Source organism: Haliotis rufescens, unplaced genomic scaffold (genome assembly GCF_023055435.1).
Source record: "Haliotis rufescens isolate VD_foot unplaced genomic scaffold, xgHalRufe1.0.p SCAF_4, whole genome shotgun sequence".
Lineage (NCBI taxonomy): Eukaryota > Metazoa > Mollusca > Gastropoda > Lepetellida > Haliotidae > Haliotis > Haliotis rufescens.
In genome coordinates, this window is record NW_025964112.1 from 26524221 (window position 1) to 26543972 (window position 19752).

General features: G+C 40.6%; 1 protein-coding gene across 2 annotated transcripts in view; it reads left to right on the forward strand.

Moving 5' to 3' along the window:
- The window catches only part of LOC124115107 (islet cell autoantigen 1-like), a 353911-nt gene that overhangs the window by 30180 nt on the left and 303979 nt on the right, over positions 1–19752 (forward strand). For both annotated transcript variants that reach the window (XM_046475926.2, XM_046475927.2), the window contains exon 2: positions 1440–1516. In XM_046475926.2, the coding sequence (XP_046331882.1) occupies positions 1512–1516 (5 nt within the window). In that variant the 5' untranslated portion in view covers positions 1440–1511. The remainder of the gene's footprint in view (positions 1–1439; positions 1517–19752) is intronic.

A 19752-nucleotide genomic window follows, 5' to 3' on the forward strand; every position in this document is an offset into this window, starting at 1 on the left:
AATATCATTTTCTCTGCCGTTTCAGCCCTACTCAACACATATGTCCAGTTCTTCACAATATTTTAAGTTTTGAACTTCTTTTGACAATGCTCATAAATTATCTCAGAAGTACTTGACTGTGTAAACTTCTCTGAAAATGTCAGACTGAGGGTGTCAACTTTGTCATGAAGGTTTCTCCTTTTGATGACACCACATTTTAGTTTAGTGATTACTTACTAGTTGAATGTCAACACTGACAACAACTTTTAAGCTGTTTAACAAGAGTTTTGTTGAAATTTAAACCGTAGACTAAATATCCTGGTGAGCATGGTGAGCTACAGTGCTGTTTGACTATGAGTATATTTGAATTATCCCTCCTACTGGTCATGTGGTAAATAAAACCTGTGGGGATTCATGGTAAGAATAGGTCCCCAGTAACCCAGGTTTGCTTGTTTGCACCCCTCTACATTGACATTGCACTGTTTGTCCTGGTCCTGACTGCTGCTTCGATATAGGTGGGATATTGCTGACTGTGATGTTAAACTACATGTGAATTATAAAGAATCTGATCGCTGGCTATTGAGTGATCATTGCCATAAAATATCAATGAATAAATGGTATTAATTCTTGACAATAACAATGGGGCGATGACCATCTTAATAAACACATGTGAATTAGGGCTGGGGCAGGTCACTCGGGTATTCGCGGACTGCCCGGACCCGTGGTTAGTCTTATGATATATTGTTTATCAACAAGAATTATCTAGAACTCTACGGTTACACTCCAAGTCACTAATCACTAATGCTAATGTTCGCATTTCTTTCTGACTATGCACCAATTCTTCTGAACTCTATAGGTTTGAATAAAGATAAAACTTTAATTAACTTCAGTGTATGCATGACCAGATTGTTTAATAAGTGTATCTAAATACATTTTGACAGGGCTACGGTCAAACTATTCCCAATCGGACATTTTGTACCCAACTCTTAAGATTTACCACGGGTACTTGGGTAGGGTTGGGTAATAAGGGGTCGGTAAATATGGACTCGTCCCAGCCCTAATGTGAATGTATGTTACTATTATGGTGTAAAGTATTTTGAAGGGCATTGAAAGTTTGTGATACAATTGGAAATTGAATAAGAAACATAAATTGCCTCATGTTGAAACTTGTGTTACATAAATTTGGCTGTTGTGTATTGCAACAATGATATGCAATATGACATGTCAATTTCATTGTTTTGACATTGTTGAAATTTGATACTTGTTTCATATTTGTCAATACTCTCATCCTCAATATTACAAACACAAAATTTGAAGACTTTGTAGAAAATGTTTTCGCTCTTGAACACATCATGTACATATGAAGGTGAGCTAAACACATGCTAAAGTGGTGTGGCACAATTTTTGACTGTTATCTGGCTTGGGAACATGCTACACCCCATATTGTGTTCTATTTGCAGATTTGATGAAGCAGAGACATACTTGGCGAGAGAGTTTTGTTACGGTGCTTATAGATTGTCTGTGAGAGCAAAATGTCGTAAGTACACTTGCATTTAGCATTTAGTATGAATGATAATGCAAACATATTATACCGTATTCGACATAATAAGCGCCAAGGGCGCTCTCAAATTTAGAAATGGGGGGCTCTTATTAGAATATTATTTTGGTGAAAAACAACAGAGTTGAAAGATCTTACATTTCGTGGTTTATGCTGACAGCCTGAAATGTATATATACGACAGATATATTTTTCCAGAATTTAATTTCCCATAATTAAGGGTGCATATAACATACGTATTATACAAGAATAAATATGTCTACATTGATCAATCGGAAGGGGTGCTAATCGGGATTGTTCACTAGCCAATACATTAGCAAATATAGCCATGGGCGCTTATTAGAGGGGGGCGCTTATTACGTCGAATACGGTAAGTTATCAAAGTAGAAATAAGTGAGAAGAATAGCATTCATTAATGTGTTCTGGAAATGAATGGCTTTAGCGTTGCTCAGGACATTTTAAAAGGCTAATTTTATTATCCCCCGCCACAAAGTGGAAGGTGGATATAGGAATGGGTGCTGTCCTTCCGGCCAGCCGTCCTTCCATCCGTCCGTCACATTTCGTTTCCGGAGCAGATCTTGAAAACCGTACCATATTTCTTCACCAAACTTGGCACTTAGTTAGGTCTAGTGGTGAACTGGTGCCTTTTGATAGTTTGGGATTTTAAAAAAAAAATGTTTTGAGTTTGCCTGGCAACGGCTTTGATTTAGACTGAAAATGGCGGTAGTCCACGTTTCCGGAGCAGATCTTGAAACACGTACCATATTTCTTCACCGAACTTTGCACATAGATAGATCTAGTAGTAGACTGTTGCCTTTTGATAGTTTGGGATTTTAAAAAAATTACTTTTCGAGTTTCCATGGCAACGACTTTGATTTAGACTGAAAATAGTGGTAGTCCTCGTTTCCGGAGCAGATCTTGAAAACCGTGCCATATTTCTTCACCAAACTTGACACATAATGTCATCTCACAGTATTGAATACTTTCCTTTCTTGTTGGTAAGTTCTGCATTGCTTGAGTGTATGTTCTTCCAAAAGTGTCATGGACACAGTTGTTGCATTCACTGACTAACTTCATGCAGAAACACAGCTCATGACAAATACAACAATGTAACTGATCTTAAACCTACTCAACTGTATAAACACTAGATATTCTTGTCAACCATACTGTGTACTTCACTTGCTAGATAAGGGTGTTAGAACCTACACCGAAACCATCGCTCCTAATTGTAATAAAGAAGTTGTTCGTCCATGTCTCATCCTTACTAATTACAAATTCAGTTACATATTCTATCATAAACTGCAGATGGCAAAATAACACCAGTTACAACTTTTTTTAGTGCTGCAATTAGGCCATTTACAAAAAGGCCCAGTGAACATAGTTCACAGGAGCTAATGCATTGCACACAACCGGACATGTTGTATTGGCGGGGGATGTGAGTATTTCATGCTTGTTGTTCTATTAACATGATTTTCTCGCCTTGACATCATGGGTATTGTCAGTCGTCCATTTGAAATCTCACTTTGAACCCTGTACAACATGTAGTGGACAATTTTCAAGAAAGATATAGATATGTTTTAATTGTTACTTTAGAAACAATTAGTCATTTGATACCCAGCCATCTTGAAGAACAACCATATTTGAACACCTTGATAAGAATATTAAGATTGTATGTTAATATTGTTTTGTTATTCTTAAATCCAAAACTAGGTACCAGGTGGAAGTGAGTCCCAAATTCTGCAAAAAGTTGTTTTCAATGATTTTATGCTTGGAAGTGTTCCATTTGGGATCAGTTTCGATTCTTACGTGGATCTCTGCATTCTTTCTCAACTCCAGTCGGTGATCTTACAGTTTCTTACATTTTCTTTTGGAGCAGCTAGGGTGGATCATCAACAAAGCTCTCACTTCCTTGTAGTCCCTTCAGTTCATCGGGAGACAGTTTCACACAGCATAGATCAATAATCTTTTGGTTCCTTTAGACATTTGGCTGCGAATTCAGCCACTGGTATCTCAGGCTCTGTCTGCTGCTCGTCTGTTCATCAGTGATAGGCACAAGATGGGGTCTCGATGTTTTTCAGGACAGACCAGGATCAACCAAATTTTTGGTACCATTTAATTAGCCACTATGTCCCTATCTCTAGTGGTGGATCTTCGAGTCCAGTGTCTTGAACATAGTCTCTTTAACAGACTTTGAGTTTGTGGATGCCCTTTTGCTGATCTGACAATGGTGGACATGTGGTCAGACGAAGTCAAGAGATGGCACATGAACCGTCATTCAGGCTATTCAAATTTGGCAACATCTTCTGTGACATGGCAGGGTCATGAATGCCACTGACAACTCCACAGTAGTGCATTACATGAAGAAGATAGGGTCCACACACTCCCGACTTCTCCAAGAGTTGACATCTCTGTTCTACTGCTTACTTGACAGTGTACCAGTACAGGCATGTAGGCACTGACAGAGTGCACATATCCAAACATAGACCTGTTCTGTCATTACCCCCCGGTAACTGCCAGTGTCTCCCATGCCAGACCCTCGAGCAGTGGATCATGATGCACTGGCGATCATGGAAGGGGAGAGAGTCTTCACGTGTATGCATAACCTCCCCCAGTCCTGTTGCCACATATTTGTGCACTAGCCAACTATCCCAGCGGAGGTTTCTATTTTACGGTATTCTCAGTGCCGAAAATGAGCACATAAGATATTTCATCAACCTAAAGCTCTTCAACAAAGACTTTATTATACATCCACCCAGGTTTCAGATTTATCTATCAAAAACCTCAGGTGGACTGGTCAGTTAGCTCAGACTTACAGGTGTGTATTTCCATGTCCCTGTCCTTCTCAATTGAGGTTAGTACCTCCATTTCACAGTTAACAGAAGGAGATACAAATTTCTCAGCATATTATTAGCGCCTTGGTTATCCCCTCGGATAACAACTCCAATCAGCTTTGCCCATCACGGACTCAAAATGGAATTTGATCTATGGAAATGGAATTCAGCTAATATCCTACCTAGGGCTCTTGTTCATCCAACCGAGTTGGATTTTCTGCTGTTACAGGACATAGTGTACATTGGGACCAGATTCCAGTTAAGCCAGGCTATTGTCGGACCCTTGGAGGAGTGTTACATGAATCTACAGATGATGATCGCAGAAGCCATCAGTCAGCCCTTGCGATCTCGTCCTTGGTAGATGTCGTGTTCAAGGTTACTGACATCTCTCCAAGTTCTTACATACATAGGACAACTTCATCTCTACCCTCTGCAAACTTGGTTGAACTCGACAAGATCCCTTGATCTCGATGCCCTTGTACGACATCCTCACGGCAGTGTGGCTCCAGCTCCAACTATATCCACATCTGCTATGTCAGCAACAATCAAACATACAAAGGCTGGTCAAAATGTTCTAAGCCTTTCAAACAAAACCAACAATTGTGAAAGTGTTTTTAATTATATTTTCAACTTTATCCCTCTGCTTTTCAATACACTTCTCATATCGATAGTGAAGCTTTTCAATTCCAGTCAGGAAGATGTTTTCTGAAGCCACCCTGAAATATCCATTCACAGCAGCTTTGAAGTCATGGTTGTCGTCATAGTGCTTATATACATGCTAGTATATATCATTTTCAACAGCATGCAACATTTTTTATTGTTAAATTGCACCTATATTACCATATGGTTTGGAAATATGGGAAACAAAATTAATGCTGACATTGAAAAAGTACATACCCAGGGCTCGATATTTTTTTAAACCCAACTTGTCCCAACTTAAGAAAGAAAACGAAAGGTAAACCCAGGTGTCTTGTTGTTTCAAGTAGCCATCTTGAATATTTTATGTGGCCATTTATTTCACTGGCTTGCGTTCTATATTCTTCTTGCTTTGTACCCCACCATTGACGTACCCTCGCAAGTATTTTGTCTTCGTTTTGTATGTTGTCTTACGTTTGTTGTAATAATTGTTTTATAAACCCACGTAGTGGAATAAACAAATTATAGCATACATAATCGGGAGGGGATGCATTGTGATTTTACACTGCTTCATTGCAGATATCATGCTCTCATGCTCAAAGTGCCGGCGTAAAAGTGCCCCTGTGCCTTAATTGTACATCTAAATGTATGTGTCATAGATGTACAGACTGTTTCTGCTTTCCCCCACAGCTTTCAGACGGTACCCCTGTATGTCCAGGAAACGGAGAATGCAACAGGTCAGGAAAACACCGGGGCAAGATGTCTGACTTATCCTAGTATTCGCCCACTACCAGATCGACTATCTCGGACGACAACACCCAGACCTTCATTACTACCATGATGTCGGGCCCCATGGTCTAAGTCTCTACCCAGAGCTCTCTTAACGGCACCTTTCCAGTCCACCGGACAGACGCATGGCGCCCAAGAGGCGCCCCGCCTATGGCCCAGACGCTTGCTATTGACGCCCCTCTCCTCCAGTACATCCGGTACTTGCGGGCCATGCAACAGACGTCAACGCCTATTGCCTCAGCACCTATACAGACGCCTCTACAAGCGCCGTCCACAGCGCCTCTGCAGACGCCTCTACTAGCGCCTATTCAGATAGCGCCTACACAGATAGTGCCTGTCTATTAAACAGCGCTGATACAGACGCCAGTGCCTCGTAGGACGCCTATACAGACGCCAGCGCCTCGTAGGAGGCCTATACAGACGCCAGTTCCTCGTCGGATGCCTATACTCACGCCAGTGCCTCGTCGGACGCCTATACAGACGCCTTTACAAAAGCACTGTCTACATCGTCCATAACAGTGTCTATCCTAGCATGTCTGATTGCGCCTATCCTTCGCCTCTCCAAAGTGCGCCTCTACAGACGCACACCTGGGATAACCGTGCAGACAGACGATTAGCCATTCCACGATATCCTTGTGGCTATGTGCTCTCATTCTACAGGCCTATGAGATCGTCAGATCCCCAGGGCCAACCTTCGGAGACCAGAGCGGTCGCTGGACACTTGATTGGCGTCCATACAACGTCCCTCCAACACGGACACTTGATTGGCGTCCATACAACGGTGCTCCAACACGGACACCTAACCTCGTGGTGATGGTTCTGTTGAAATCTCCTGCCATTTCTTCACGTCTATCCACGTTAGATAGAAAGCGAACGCACTCTCAAAGATTTCCCTACCTAGTGTACTGTGCAGGACGACTTACATGTCACGTGTCAAGAACTACGACTGTAAACATCGTCGACCGTAATCAGGTCAACTGACCTTATGGGATTCGTGCAGTGTATTTGTGCAGACTGGCTTGCATGATCGCTTATGCGTAACACTGCAACCACTCGATCAGACGCTGTATACGCTGTCGCTGTACATCAATGACTCAATCCCTAGTCTCAGCCTTCGCCTGAGACAAGACAGCTCTCAAGACCCTGGCTAGGGTGTCACATCCAGCCTTCGCTGAGGCGTCCAAGTCTGGCTCATACCAGCCGCGACGCAACACCCTCCAGCCCCAGTGGCGCGGCGCCACCTCAACCTCTCGGGGCAGAGGAAAAGGCAAGTCATCGGGTGCATACCAGTCCCACCGCGGCAACTCCAAGAGAGGTAACGCCGACCGCAGGGACTTCAAGTGAATAGCCAGACAAGCACGACTTGGACTTCCACCCCCAGCTGCCCAAGTTGTTGACACTCCAGTATGTGGGAGACTGGGTCGTTTCTGGCAGAATTGTGAGATCCTGGGGGACCCATATGTCACCAACATCATCCTACATGGGTACAAGCTGGCACTTATAGACGACCCGCCGCTCACGTCGTCGCCCATAGCCACCTACCCCCCTACTCAACAGCAGCTACCAAGCCAGTACTAAGCCAGTACGTCTCGGCGCTGCTGGACAAGAAAGCGATAGAAGTTATACACGCCCCAGCCATAACATCGGGCTTCTATTCACCTATCTCCCTAGTCCCCAAGGAGGACTCAAACACAGGATGATGGGCGGTTCCCCCATTTGGATTTTCTTCTTGGCTACTCACACAGTTTACAAAGTCGATAGCCTTGTACCTCCATCTCCGGGACATCCAGGTCGAGGCATATATAGACCACTGTCTCTTGAATCATTGGGACACCGTCACCCTACTTCACCCCCTGGTTCCTGTACCTATTGGGGTGGAAGATCAACCTCAGGAAGTCAGAGTCGACACCTTCAGTTCATTGTGGTCTTCTTCCAGACGGACCTTGATCTCTTCTCTGTACCCAGAGACCGATCGGAGCGCAGCTGCAGTGATGGGGCGCACACCTGGAGGGACAGATCGCCTCGGGGCTGTGGTCAGCCGATCAGCGCCTATGGCTTTGAACAACCTCAACCTCTCCATCTCAACAGACAACATAACCATGGTATGCTGCCTACGGAACCAAGGAACGACTCATTCGACCTCGCTCCTTCAACAGACGATTGTTTCACCTGGTGTATCATCTGGGGATTCAGTTCTGGGTTCAACACATTCTGGGCTGCCGAAACATCCTAGTAGATGCTCTATCTTGGCCAGGCAAAGTCGCTCCCACAGAATGTGGGACAGAATGCAGCTTCACCCAGACGTCTTCGCTCGTTTGTCGAGACCATGGTCTCCCCAACATGGACCTATTCACCACCAGCTAGAACTACCAGATCCCGACCCACATATCTCTGGTCCCGAGGCAGATCTACAAGATGTGCCATAGCATGTTCCTGGGTAACATACTGAGCCAAGAAAGGAGAAGAGGTGTTCCCGAATACAAGACGACTACCTCAGGAGGCATCTGTATTCATAGATCTCCAGAGAAATCTGTGGTAAGGTCTATCTTCCTGTGATATTTTGATCTGCAAGAACATCCCTGCTTTATCACAAATGAAAGAGACTGGTTTTCTCCTGAACTGTATCAGCACATCAAAGAGCTCATGATGAAGTTTCGGACCTGGACTGATTACATCATTCAATGATGTGTCCGGATACTTTGCCGAAGCATCAAAAACAATACGGACCTTTGTTGTGTTCTTATCTGGGCACAATATCGGGAAATGAGGTAGATACCGCACATCTTCTCGCGATTCCTCATAATCTACTTTACGGATATAACCTTTTTCAACATACTGCAAGATGAACTTGTCATAGGCTAGTGCCGCTTCCTGGTCTTTGTATAACTTCTTTTCAGTGCCAAGCAACCTACGAAATGCCATGGCATAGTCATTTGGCAATGAGGGAACGTTCTTCCAAGGAATACCAATCTGGTATCGGCCATTCATATACACTAGTGACTTCTGTGCTTTGTGAAGAGCTTGCTCATCATCTGGTATAAGGCGTTTGAAACGAGTCTTCAACTCTTCAATTTCCAAAAATGACTTCACCAATGAGCACAATTCACTGTCTTTGCTGTATGTGTGGTATGTATATGCGCAGTGTTTTTGGGATGTTGCCTGACTGCTTACATTGCCTATGCATGTCCACCCAAAAGGCGTTCTCCTTGCAAATAGGATCACCTTCATCTCTACAAACATCTTCGAATGACTGATGTAATTGCACATGATCAATACCTATCAGGAGATCGATAATTGGACATCGCCCAATACATGGAGAGCTAATGTTCTTCAAGTGACTCCATCAGTAGTATAGGTAATGATGGTTCTGGACCACTTCCACTGGAGCCAGATTCATATACCTATACTGCTACTACAGGGGGGATTTTTTATGCCAAAATGATTATGCGATTTAACGATAGTCATGAGATTAAGTTAAATTCGCCCTAGCTCACCAATACCTGGGGCCAATCATTGCTTTAGATGAGTCTAAATGGTAATAAAAATATTCTTTATTATTTTTATCTATAAAGCGATATTCAACATTTTTATTAAGTTCTTCGTTCATTTTACTAGGAGACCAGACTATATAACTACACTCTTTTTGTAAATTGATAAGAAACAATTGATAACCGTATTTGGTTGGTTGATATAATAAAAACCTTGTGGTAATTCTTTCCATTGAATAGCTTTCTCCATTATTATATATTTATGTTAGCATTTGTCTCAATGTAATCACACGATAGTAAACAATCTATTTTTAATCTCCAACCAGTTCTTTGGTTTTGGCACGGAATAATTGACGCGCTTGTTGCCTCCCCTGTTCTATGAACTTTTTTTTCTCGTCTTCGCTAATACCACTGGTCTTACGAGATTTTGATCGAATCTCCTGCTTCATTTCATTGTATTTGGTGAGCTCCGACAGCACTAAACGAAACTCATCCTCGGATATCTTACAATCGGCCATTGCTGTCAAAATATGATCCTCAATGCTGTTCAACTTTGCTTCGGCCAGTATCCGAATACTATCGTGTTTTAATGCTTTCTTTTGTAACCTACGAGAAATGAATTTTATTGCTATTCCTGCCAGTCCCGAGACTCCAGCGGTTATTTCCATGACGAGCACGATAGGCGCGGCAATTATAGTTGATAGTAAACCGATACCCGCTACACCGAGTCCCATGCCAGATACTAAAAGCACGGTGTAGACTCCGTCCAGAGCATTCACGGCTCTGCGATACTTTTTATACAATCCAAGTCTCAACTCCCTATCCTTCCCTATTTGATGTTTTATGTCGCTTATTTGATGTAATCGAAATCCATCAACAGTTTCCATCTTTTCAAATGCTTCACCGAGCGTCGGATATAAACTCATAGTGTATATTACGTTCATATAATAGTCTTAAATTGGTCTTGCTTAAATGTTTTGAGACTATACATCAACCTTATCAAATGTATATTATACGGCAAGAATATCTTAGAAAGAGAAATACTGTCACTTTTAATAATTTGGACCCCCTCGAGGGTTGCAACGGGCGATGCTCCGATATGAATAATACTGCAACGTTGACGCTCGTGTTTCTTGAGCCATTTAATCGATAGACCTGGTAATATATCGAAGGCATCTTCCGGTGCATCTCCGAACAAGACTTCAATAATAAGCATAAAAAGATAAGGTATTGCACTCAGGTTAACTTTAATATCTTCGAATTCAGTAACCAAATTTAAAGTAACATTTTTTAAGGCCGGACGACTATATAACATATGACCTGGGTTTTCTGGCAGGGGGGTTACTAACACGCTTTTTCGTTTTGACGGGATATAAGCCGCGAGTACGATGCCACTATTTATTATCTTAGTTAAATTATGTCCCTTACCCATCATCGCATAAGGTGGGGTAATGACGATATTCAGTAGCCACTCGATGTTTGCTTCGACCATAGTCCATTTATTATCATCGTTGCGAGTAATATTGTACGAAGTGTTTTTAAGGAGTCTACTAATGTCGACATCGCTTAAATCTCCTAGATTACCCGTGAATGTGACTTCTTTCCGATTGTATACATTATCGTGTAAGTGTAAAGCGTATAATTTACCATCGGTACCGGGTTTATCAAATCCTTCTGTGTCTCCGAGATCGGAAAGCGCAATTGTATTACATTGTCTTACTGTTCCAGGGCCTGATGCATCAACCATTATTTTTAATATGGAGTGTTACACTTAAGTATCCTATATGTACAGGTTGGTGTTTTACATCTAATACAGAAATTTTGAGGTCTGAAATAATACCCTGCTTTAATTTTTTATATTGTAATGTCGAGAATGATTCAGTTCTGCCACTATTATATTTTTCATTTTTCACTGGAACACTTCTGAGCAGAGTTGAAGGACTTTCTTGTTGAATATTATCTGTCGTACTGATTTGATCAAGATGGATGCACAACTCTTTATAGGGAACTAACTCAGGTAAATAGAGTCCATGATCTGATGTCTTGATTACTGTTATTTCTCCTCCCCATCCAATTGTGTATGCTAAGTTCTTGTAAAGCTTTACATCCTTTGTTCCAGAGTTTAAAATCAGTAACCCATTTGACTCATTTTGTGTTAGACTAATTCCATTATAGTCCAGTTCCTTATGAACTTTTGTTGAAAAAAATTGGAGATTAGCAAAACTATACATATTCTGAAAGCTTCCAATGTACAGATGAAGAAAACCAATGTTTCCAAATTTTCCCATCATTCATTTGGCGGCCATCTTGGATTTCAAGATGGCGGCCATTTTTGCCCATATTTGTCAAGTCTAAGGCTTCTGAGGTGTTTATTTTGTCATTTAATTGTTTATATGTGATTTTATGCTTACTCATATGTAATTTAGACATGCTTAAGGTAATGATTTCACATTCTTAACAAAAAACTACCTCAACTTTTCTAATATCTTAGTTGGATTTTGCAATATTATCAGTAGTGTGGATAGAATCCTATACGTTACAACTGTCTATCACAAAGTAAAATTGTTAAAGAATATATTGTACCTTAATTATCATATGACCCCTTAAAAACTGTCATTTATCCAATAATTACCTATGGTTATATGTTTCTCCAGCAACTCAGCAACATAAGAGCCATCTGTATCAATGCCTTGGCATTTAAAGTTTCAAAATGTCACATAGAATTGTCATAGTCACTTTACACCAAAAAAGGTCCCTTGAAGTCTTGAATAATAAAGTCACAATTCTTGATATGTGTCTTGATATCATATTCACAGAGAGTCATCAAACATGTCATTGCTGTCATCACCATCATTAGTTGACATATTTGTGTCATCGTCGTTCTCACACACTGAGGTGCAGAGGCAGAGTTCTGTACATGACAAGTTGTTTGATCGACATGTACATCTTTGGGTCAAACAGTCTTTCCTACACTGACACCTCACCATCTCAATAATAGCCTTGGGGGCTGGGAGAACATCCATTGTTGTTGGTTGGATCCGGTTATCTTTGTCCTTATGGAATCCATGTTGAAGTGGATCTAATTGGATCTGATGGGCGATATTGGCTTGACCCCACACATAAGCTTGAATATGAACCCTCAGAATGTGCTGCTTTAGAGCACCCAGTGTTGGTGGTAGCTTGTCACTCTCTGCCATATGTTTGCAGAAGAGATACCATCTGAGCTCTGGAATATCTGTCACAGGGAGGCCTTTTGGACAGTAAACACTGCATACAAATCTGGCCAATGTTGAAATTATTTGGTCACAGAGTTCACCACTTGTAGTCAGCACAAGGAAAGCATTAACGATATCATCATCCGTTTTCAAGTATTTCTGAAACCATGTTGCTTTTCCTACTCGGGAAAATCTGCCTGTATTGTCAGCTCCTGTGAAGGCATGGAAGGCTGGCAAAGCTGATGATTTCTTCACACCTAGGGCTGTCCAAAGATGCTTTATTGGTAGAACATTGGAGGCCATTGAGAGTGTGGTGTTTTCCAGGAGACTGCTGTAATTTGCAATGGTCAAAACAAGGACATCAGTGTCAGGAGAGAAGATTGTCAACTGCGAGTTCCTTGGATTGCGCTGTGAAGCTGAAATAGCAAGATATATCATGAGTGTGTCAGCTTCTTCATGATTGTTAGCTTCAAACTCCAAGTCTCTGTTGCTCCTGGTACAGCCGGATGCAGATGCAATAAAGGTTTGAGACGAATCAGCATTATACTCCAGTGTCTTTTCTGCCAGGTAGTCTGTCAGATCAGCTTTTTGTTTGGTCATGAGACAGAAAACGATTTAACATGAGGTGCTTGATTCTGGTGTCATCTCTAATTTGGTACTGAATAGGATCTCTTCCTTGGCGTCTCTTTTCTCTTGTTGCAGATTTGAGGGAATCTTGCTTGTATGTGTCAAAAGCAAGTATGACCTCATCAAACCCTCTTGCCAGGTTCATCACTCTGTCATTGAAGCACTGACTGAGATCTTCAACTGTTTCCACTGTATTTGGTAACTTTGTCATCTTCTGAAGTACAACCATCCCATCTATAACAGCAATTTTTCTTGGGATGTTGTTGAAGGTTTGATTTTGTTCTGTGTCACTGTCATCAACTGTGTTCTCTGGCTGACTTGCTTCGTAGTTCATTGCTTCTTCATTTACAAACTTTGTAAGACTGCTGATCAACTTGGACTTGTCAGTGCATGGTAACAGCAATCCACTTGGTGAAAACAGTGACCTTGGAGTCAGAGTGAACTCAAAGTTACCAATTGCCTGTTTCAAGTCAATGTCTCTACTTGATCTGGCAAGAACCATCAGCCTTCCATACAAATCTTTTGTTTCTCTGAGATCCACATTCTTATCTCGGAGACGAACTGTTTGCTTTTGGCATCCTGACATGTACATCTTGTTGTTTTCCCTCTTCACTGGTGCCCAAAGACTCACTGGCCCGTTGATTCGTTGAGACACGTACTCTTCATAGAGCTTCTTTCCTGTTTCATCAATGTGTAGGATCTGAGACACAAACTCTTCAGGGACATAGGCATGCGTCATTAAGTTAAAGATCTTGTCACCTTCAAAAGCAAATGGATTACCATGATCCAGAACAGCAGATTTGATCTTGTCAACTGCAGTGTGATCCCGACAAATGACTCCTGGTGAAAGGTCATGATGTTCTTCCATATCTTTTGCCTCTCGATGAAACTGACTTTTGTACTCACTAGCAAGACGAGAGAGTTCTGGAGAGGCCAAAAAGAAACGCTGCCTGGCATTGGAATTGTTTGAGATACCAATCAAGCCTGAGTGAACTTTCATTAATCTGTTCAGATGTTCACATGCATGATCAGCTCCTATGGATGTAAATGGAATGTCATTCTTTGTAACTGATATGTTTCCAGCTTCAAACTCCTTCCAAGTCTCGGGGAAGTCGATCTTCAGGGCATGCATGTCAGCAATATATCGGGGCCACAGTCTTTTGTACTTGAGTCGGTCCATAGCAAAGAATAATCCGCTCAGTTCTTCTCCAGCCTCAAGATGAAGCTTCAGATCTGCATTGCGAGAAGCTGCTATGAAGAACAGAATTGTCTCAACTCGATGTAGATAATTCATCAGTGATTTGAACATAGCATTCTTTGATTTCTCAGTCTCCCATTTCAGAAATGATTCCATTACTTCTTCATTCTGAATTTGACCAATCAGATTAGAATGTTCATCTTTGACAATTTCAGCCTTTGATGATTTATCAGTCTTCCTGCATGCTCTGTCGATTTCAGCTGCTGTTTCCACACAAACTTCTTGAAGTTGAGGATATTCCTTGAAGAACTCTTGCAATGCTAATTCATAGAGTGCCATGTAGGTATACATATGAGCCCGCAGACAACGTTTGTAATGCGTACATGTAAGAACCTGTCTTGTTGTTGTGGGGCCAAAGACATCAGCTTCCATCCATGCATCATCAATGCCAGAGTTTTCTATGGACGTGCCTAAAGCTCTCAGCGCAGCCATGACAACATGCAGTTCTCCCAGTCGTGGCACAATGTTTTCTTTCAGTTCAGGCTTAGCATCTAGGAGTTTGATTACCTTCTCATAAAGGGCCATGTCAAATGTGATGACTGTAGGATGTTCATTTCCAACTGCTAGTTCTTTCAACTTCTTAGCTTGCAATATGACAGTGAGCAGTGCAGACCATTCATGTGCTACTTCTGGAAGGAGTGGTAGGGCACCAACTCTAGTTGTTGATTGTCTCTCTGACAACAAAGACATGTAGCCAGCCCATCCAGGAATCATGCTAGCTTCTTTCTCATCATCTGTTCTGGCTATCATGGAAGCAACAACCCAGCCAAAGTGTGTCAAGTGATAGGACTTTCCAATACCTGCTTTGTTGGTTATAAATTCTTTGTCTTTTGAATGTGGATGGTTTCTTGGATTTGGTTTTTCACAGTGAAGCATCTTGGTATGGTAGGGAGCCACAGAGAGACTGTTTGCTTCAGTGATCTCAAGGGGTGGTGATATCTGCTGTCCAGTTGCTCCAGTGCTCTGATATACAGCAGTAATAGTCCCATGTGTGGTGCCTTTGCCATCATGAGTGTCCTCATCAAAGTCTGTGTTGTCAACAGCAAAAAAGACAAAGGAACCTTTCCTCAGAAATGGTGGAACATATAACCCCTGGAACTGTCTGGTGTTCTTCACAACTGCATTGGCCAGAGCTGTTTCCAACATTAGAGAACGTCTGTATGGAATGCAATAGTTGTGTGCACTGAGTAGATCCATGATCATCTTGTTTCTTGTGTCATGGTGGACTGTAAGGCCTAATCCTATTATTTGAGGATTTTCTCTTCCATTGTGAGATCTGAATGTTTCACATTCTCTTTTCTGTATATATTTAACTTGTCTTCTTGACTTGAAACCGTACATTATGTTCTGGCATACAGTCAGTACTGTTCTGTCAACAACGCTGGCTTTTGCTTCATTCTGAAGGTTTTCAACAGTTCCCACCATCATCCAGCGTATCAGAGTGTACAGCTCGATTGGGACGTCATTAATGTTACTTGTAACAGATAGGGGATTGTTGATTTTGTCATCTCTGTCAAAGGCTTCTATACTCTTTCGTACAAGCTGTGCTGACTTGTATATAACCTTCATGTTGTCCATGCCCTGGTCGTTTTCAATTGCAGCATGCACCATCTCTTTCTCGCAGGCTTCAGGGGAGTAGAGAACAGCCGGTTTTCTTCGGTATTTTTGCAGAACAGATCTGACGGATGGACATTCTGTAAGTATCCTATCTTTCAGCCACTGCCTAGAATAAGTAGGTACATGGTCAGACAAGCAGTCTATACCTCCCAGCATGTTGATATATGTAACTTCAATATCTCCCATTGACAGATAGGCCTTGTTGTCTGTCTGTCTACATACCAGATTAATAAGTTCGGTTAAACAGGCACTTTGATGTCCAGATTCAGATCGCTTGTTTTCTTTGTGGGCTTCCTGGCGCAAAACATGAAATACATTTGTAGTCCAGCAGTTTTTGTGGTATCTTACATCAATGGAATGGGCATCACTTGGAGAGATTGATGAATAAAGTCTGGTCTTTAAGGCAGGATTGTTTGAAATTTCAACGGCATATCTTAAATCTTCCCCAGCATTTAAGGTCCTGACATTAAAAAGTGGCTGTCTGTCCTCTTCCTGGCAAAAGAAGCACAAGTCCTTGACCAATGGCATTGTAGACAACTGTGTAAATGGTGCGGATGTTTCCTCATGGAGATCTGTTCCTTTCCTTTTACGGCCTCTCTTTTTTGAAGGTGTGGAATCATCAAGTATTCCTTTCTGTGTCCTGTCTTGTGCTCGCTGTATTTGATCGCTGTTGGTAGCATTGGAGTAGCAAGTCCGATGCCAGGCAGCACTGTGAGATGATAAAGTCTCTCTGTCACAGCCTTCAAGTCTTCGCCATATACCAGTATATTCACCATCATGGACATTCGCTCGTTCAAACAAAACATGGAGTAAGCGGTCGTAAGAATACAATCTTGGTTGCGATACTAGTATGGATGATCCATGATGGGCATTCTTTTGGCACAGAATACAAAGATTCCAATCTGTAGTGACTGATGTTGATATCTTCTGACTCACTTGCCCAAGCTGTGGTAATGATATCATCATTTAGGTTGAAATTTTCCTGAAACAAACAATACTGATCATAAAGTAAAAATAGAAGAAAATAGAAATAGTATTTTTTGTTTGTTTTATAATCAAACATCCTTTATTACAAATATATGTCCAGAAATATTTTTAAAAAGTGTTTGTGCTCTTTAGTAAAAAAATTCATTTCAAGTCTTCATACTAGAATTTGCTATTATTCATAGTTGTTAGGAAAACATTACTAAAAATGTTTCATGTATACTACAATATCTTATGGGTTTTATTTTGCAAGTGAAATTACCAAAATATTTAACGTATCATCTGAGGTCTGCAAGCAAAAGTAATTAGTTGTCTGGACACAACAATATGTGAAATGCACAGACCATTGCAGTGGGGCCCTTTTAAGGATGTATTGAAAATTGTTTTTAATGCAAGCATATAAAATTATTACAAGTACGTTTAAAAGATTGGCATGCTACGTAAAAGTATATAAATTATCTATGAAAAATTAAGAAACCAGAATAATTGCAATATTTAACAAAAATAATTATACTGAATCCCTAAACGGGCCCCAAGGTATCAGACAGCATATAACTTTTATGTAGCATAACTTGAGCAAAATAGGATAGTTTACACTAAAATTGAAATTTCCTGAAACTGAATATACGCTAGGAAGCATTTCTAGTTAAATTTAACATGTAGCAAATGGTTGCAATATACTTTTAATGAAACAGATCAAGCCTATGTTGTCAGTCATGTTATCAGAAGAAATCAGTGCCATTCAATTTCTCAATAATTATCAATGAACCAACATAGATAGCACGCGTCATAATATTCTATAAATATTCACTTACCTATTTAGATGAATTTCAGCAGGTCTTAGTTGATGATAAACCTTCCTTGATGATGGAAAAACTCTTCTTGTCAGAGTTGCCTCAGCCATGTTGACTTCAAAGGTCAATGTCACAAGGGGAGATAACTCATTTTCATAAGATTTACCTACAACTAGTCATTATTGCTGTCATTTACCCTGGCATCAAGTGGTCAAGTTTGAGCGTCATTTATTCGCAAACTATGGACCCCAAAAATTGGAAACATTGGTTTTTATGTTGAGTAGCCTCTATAGTATGTAAAAATATATACAGATGCAAATCTCCAAATTTTTTGAACGAAAAATTAAAAACGTACACAATACAATGGACTATTAGGCTTAAAAAATTCATCATTGAGTGAGCATACGCTGTAATACCCATCAGGTATAATGTATTTTTTACCATTTATTTCTGTCTCATTATTATAACCCCTCGTAGCACTTAAATTGGTCCACAGTGGGTAATACGTTACATCGCATAGAGCGACTTTGAGTTGTCCATCCGAGTTATCGATAGTACGAAGCAGTTGAATAGACTGACCATTTGTTATTCCCAGGAGTGTAACATACATATCAAATATACAATGATACTATATCCAGGGTTTGCCCTAGACATTAAAAATTGGGAGTCATTATGACCCCCAACTTTTCAGATTAGGAGTCATTCATCAATTTTTGGTAGTCATATTAACTAATCTCAGAATCTCGCTATCAGGATGAAAAATTAAGTAAACATAAACAAGGTAAGATTTTAACTTTTTATATTCTTCATTATTTTAACTGTAACATAAATATCTTTGATTCACAAAGTCAAGTATATTGGGCCTAATACTCGATAAATCTTTTTTTACACTATGAATCATAAATAACTTCTATTCTAATCTTTTTGGAAACTGTGAAAAGTGCAACGTAGATCGTGATAGGTACTAGGCAGAGCATGTATACTGTTGTGTTGGTCGTCTACCACCTGCGACTCGACCTTCGTTAACTCTTTCAACACCAGTCAAACAGAAGTGTTTACTGCTGGGACACAGAGTTCCCAGAAACTCTTGTGTGATAGATGAGGCCAACATTTATCAAAGAAAATACCTGCTTGTAAAATATATTTGCCACTACATGTTATACACCATTTGAAAGGTCTGATCCTATGGTTTATAAATATGAAAGTTATGTTTTTCACATTATATAAAATAATGCATTTACAACTTAATTAAGTTCGTTGTAAATAAAAAAATGTAAGCTAATACGTTGTTAACATCCAGATTAAGGACCAAGGAAGCGAAAACTTGACGATTTTCGGCAAATATAAGATTTCATAAAATCCACTTACCTCTTTCTGTTTTATTTTCATTGTTTACGTAATTGGAAAATCATCTTAAAAAGAATTATACCCATTTCCCGATAACAGCGGCTGTCCGCTCAGTAACAAGAAGAAATACCCCCGTTCTCGAGGCTTCGTATGAATAACACGTTCGTCGAAGAATGGCAAATGACACGTCGCTAGAAAGCTTATTCCTTTATCTACACGCTCGTAACATCGGCTGGTTTTTTTCGTAGTTATAACAAGTGATTTCATTGGAATAAAATTGATTTCCAATGACGCTTTCTTGCCGAAATCTGCTACAAGTTTCGCGATTGGTCAATTTTGAGCACGTGACCTAAGGCAGCCAATCAAATTACAGCTGTGATACCAAGCTCGTGTTTGATGAATTTCAGAAGTTGGCGAAAGGTTTTTGTTAAATCGTTATTCTGAACGTTTTAAGCAGGAAATCACGATACATATTAAAAATATGGAACTTCGTGAATGTATCGTGCTAGGTTACGAGCTGTGACAAAGATTTTTCACGCATATATTTTTGCATTAAACATCGTGTCCGAGCCGAGAATTCAAGGCGACGAAAGCTGAGTTGTCTTATATTACACGCGATCGCACAAAAAG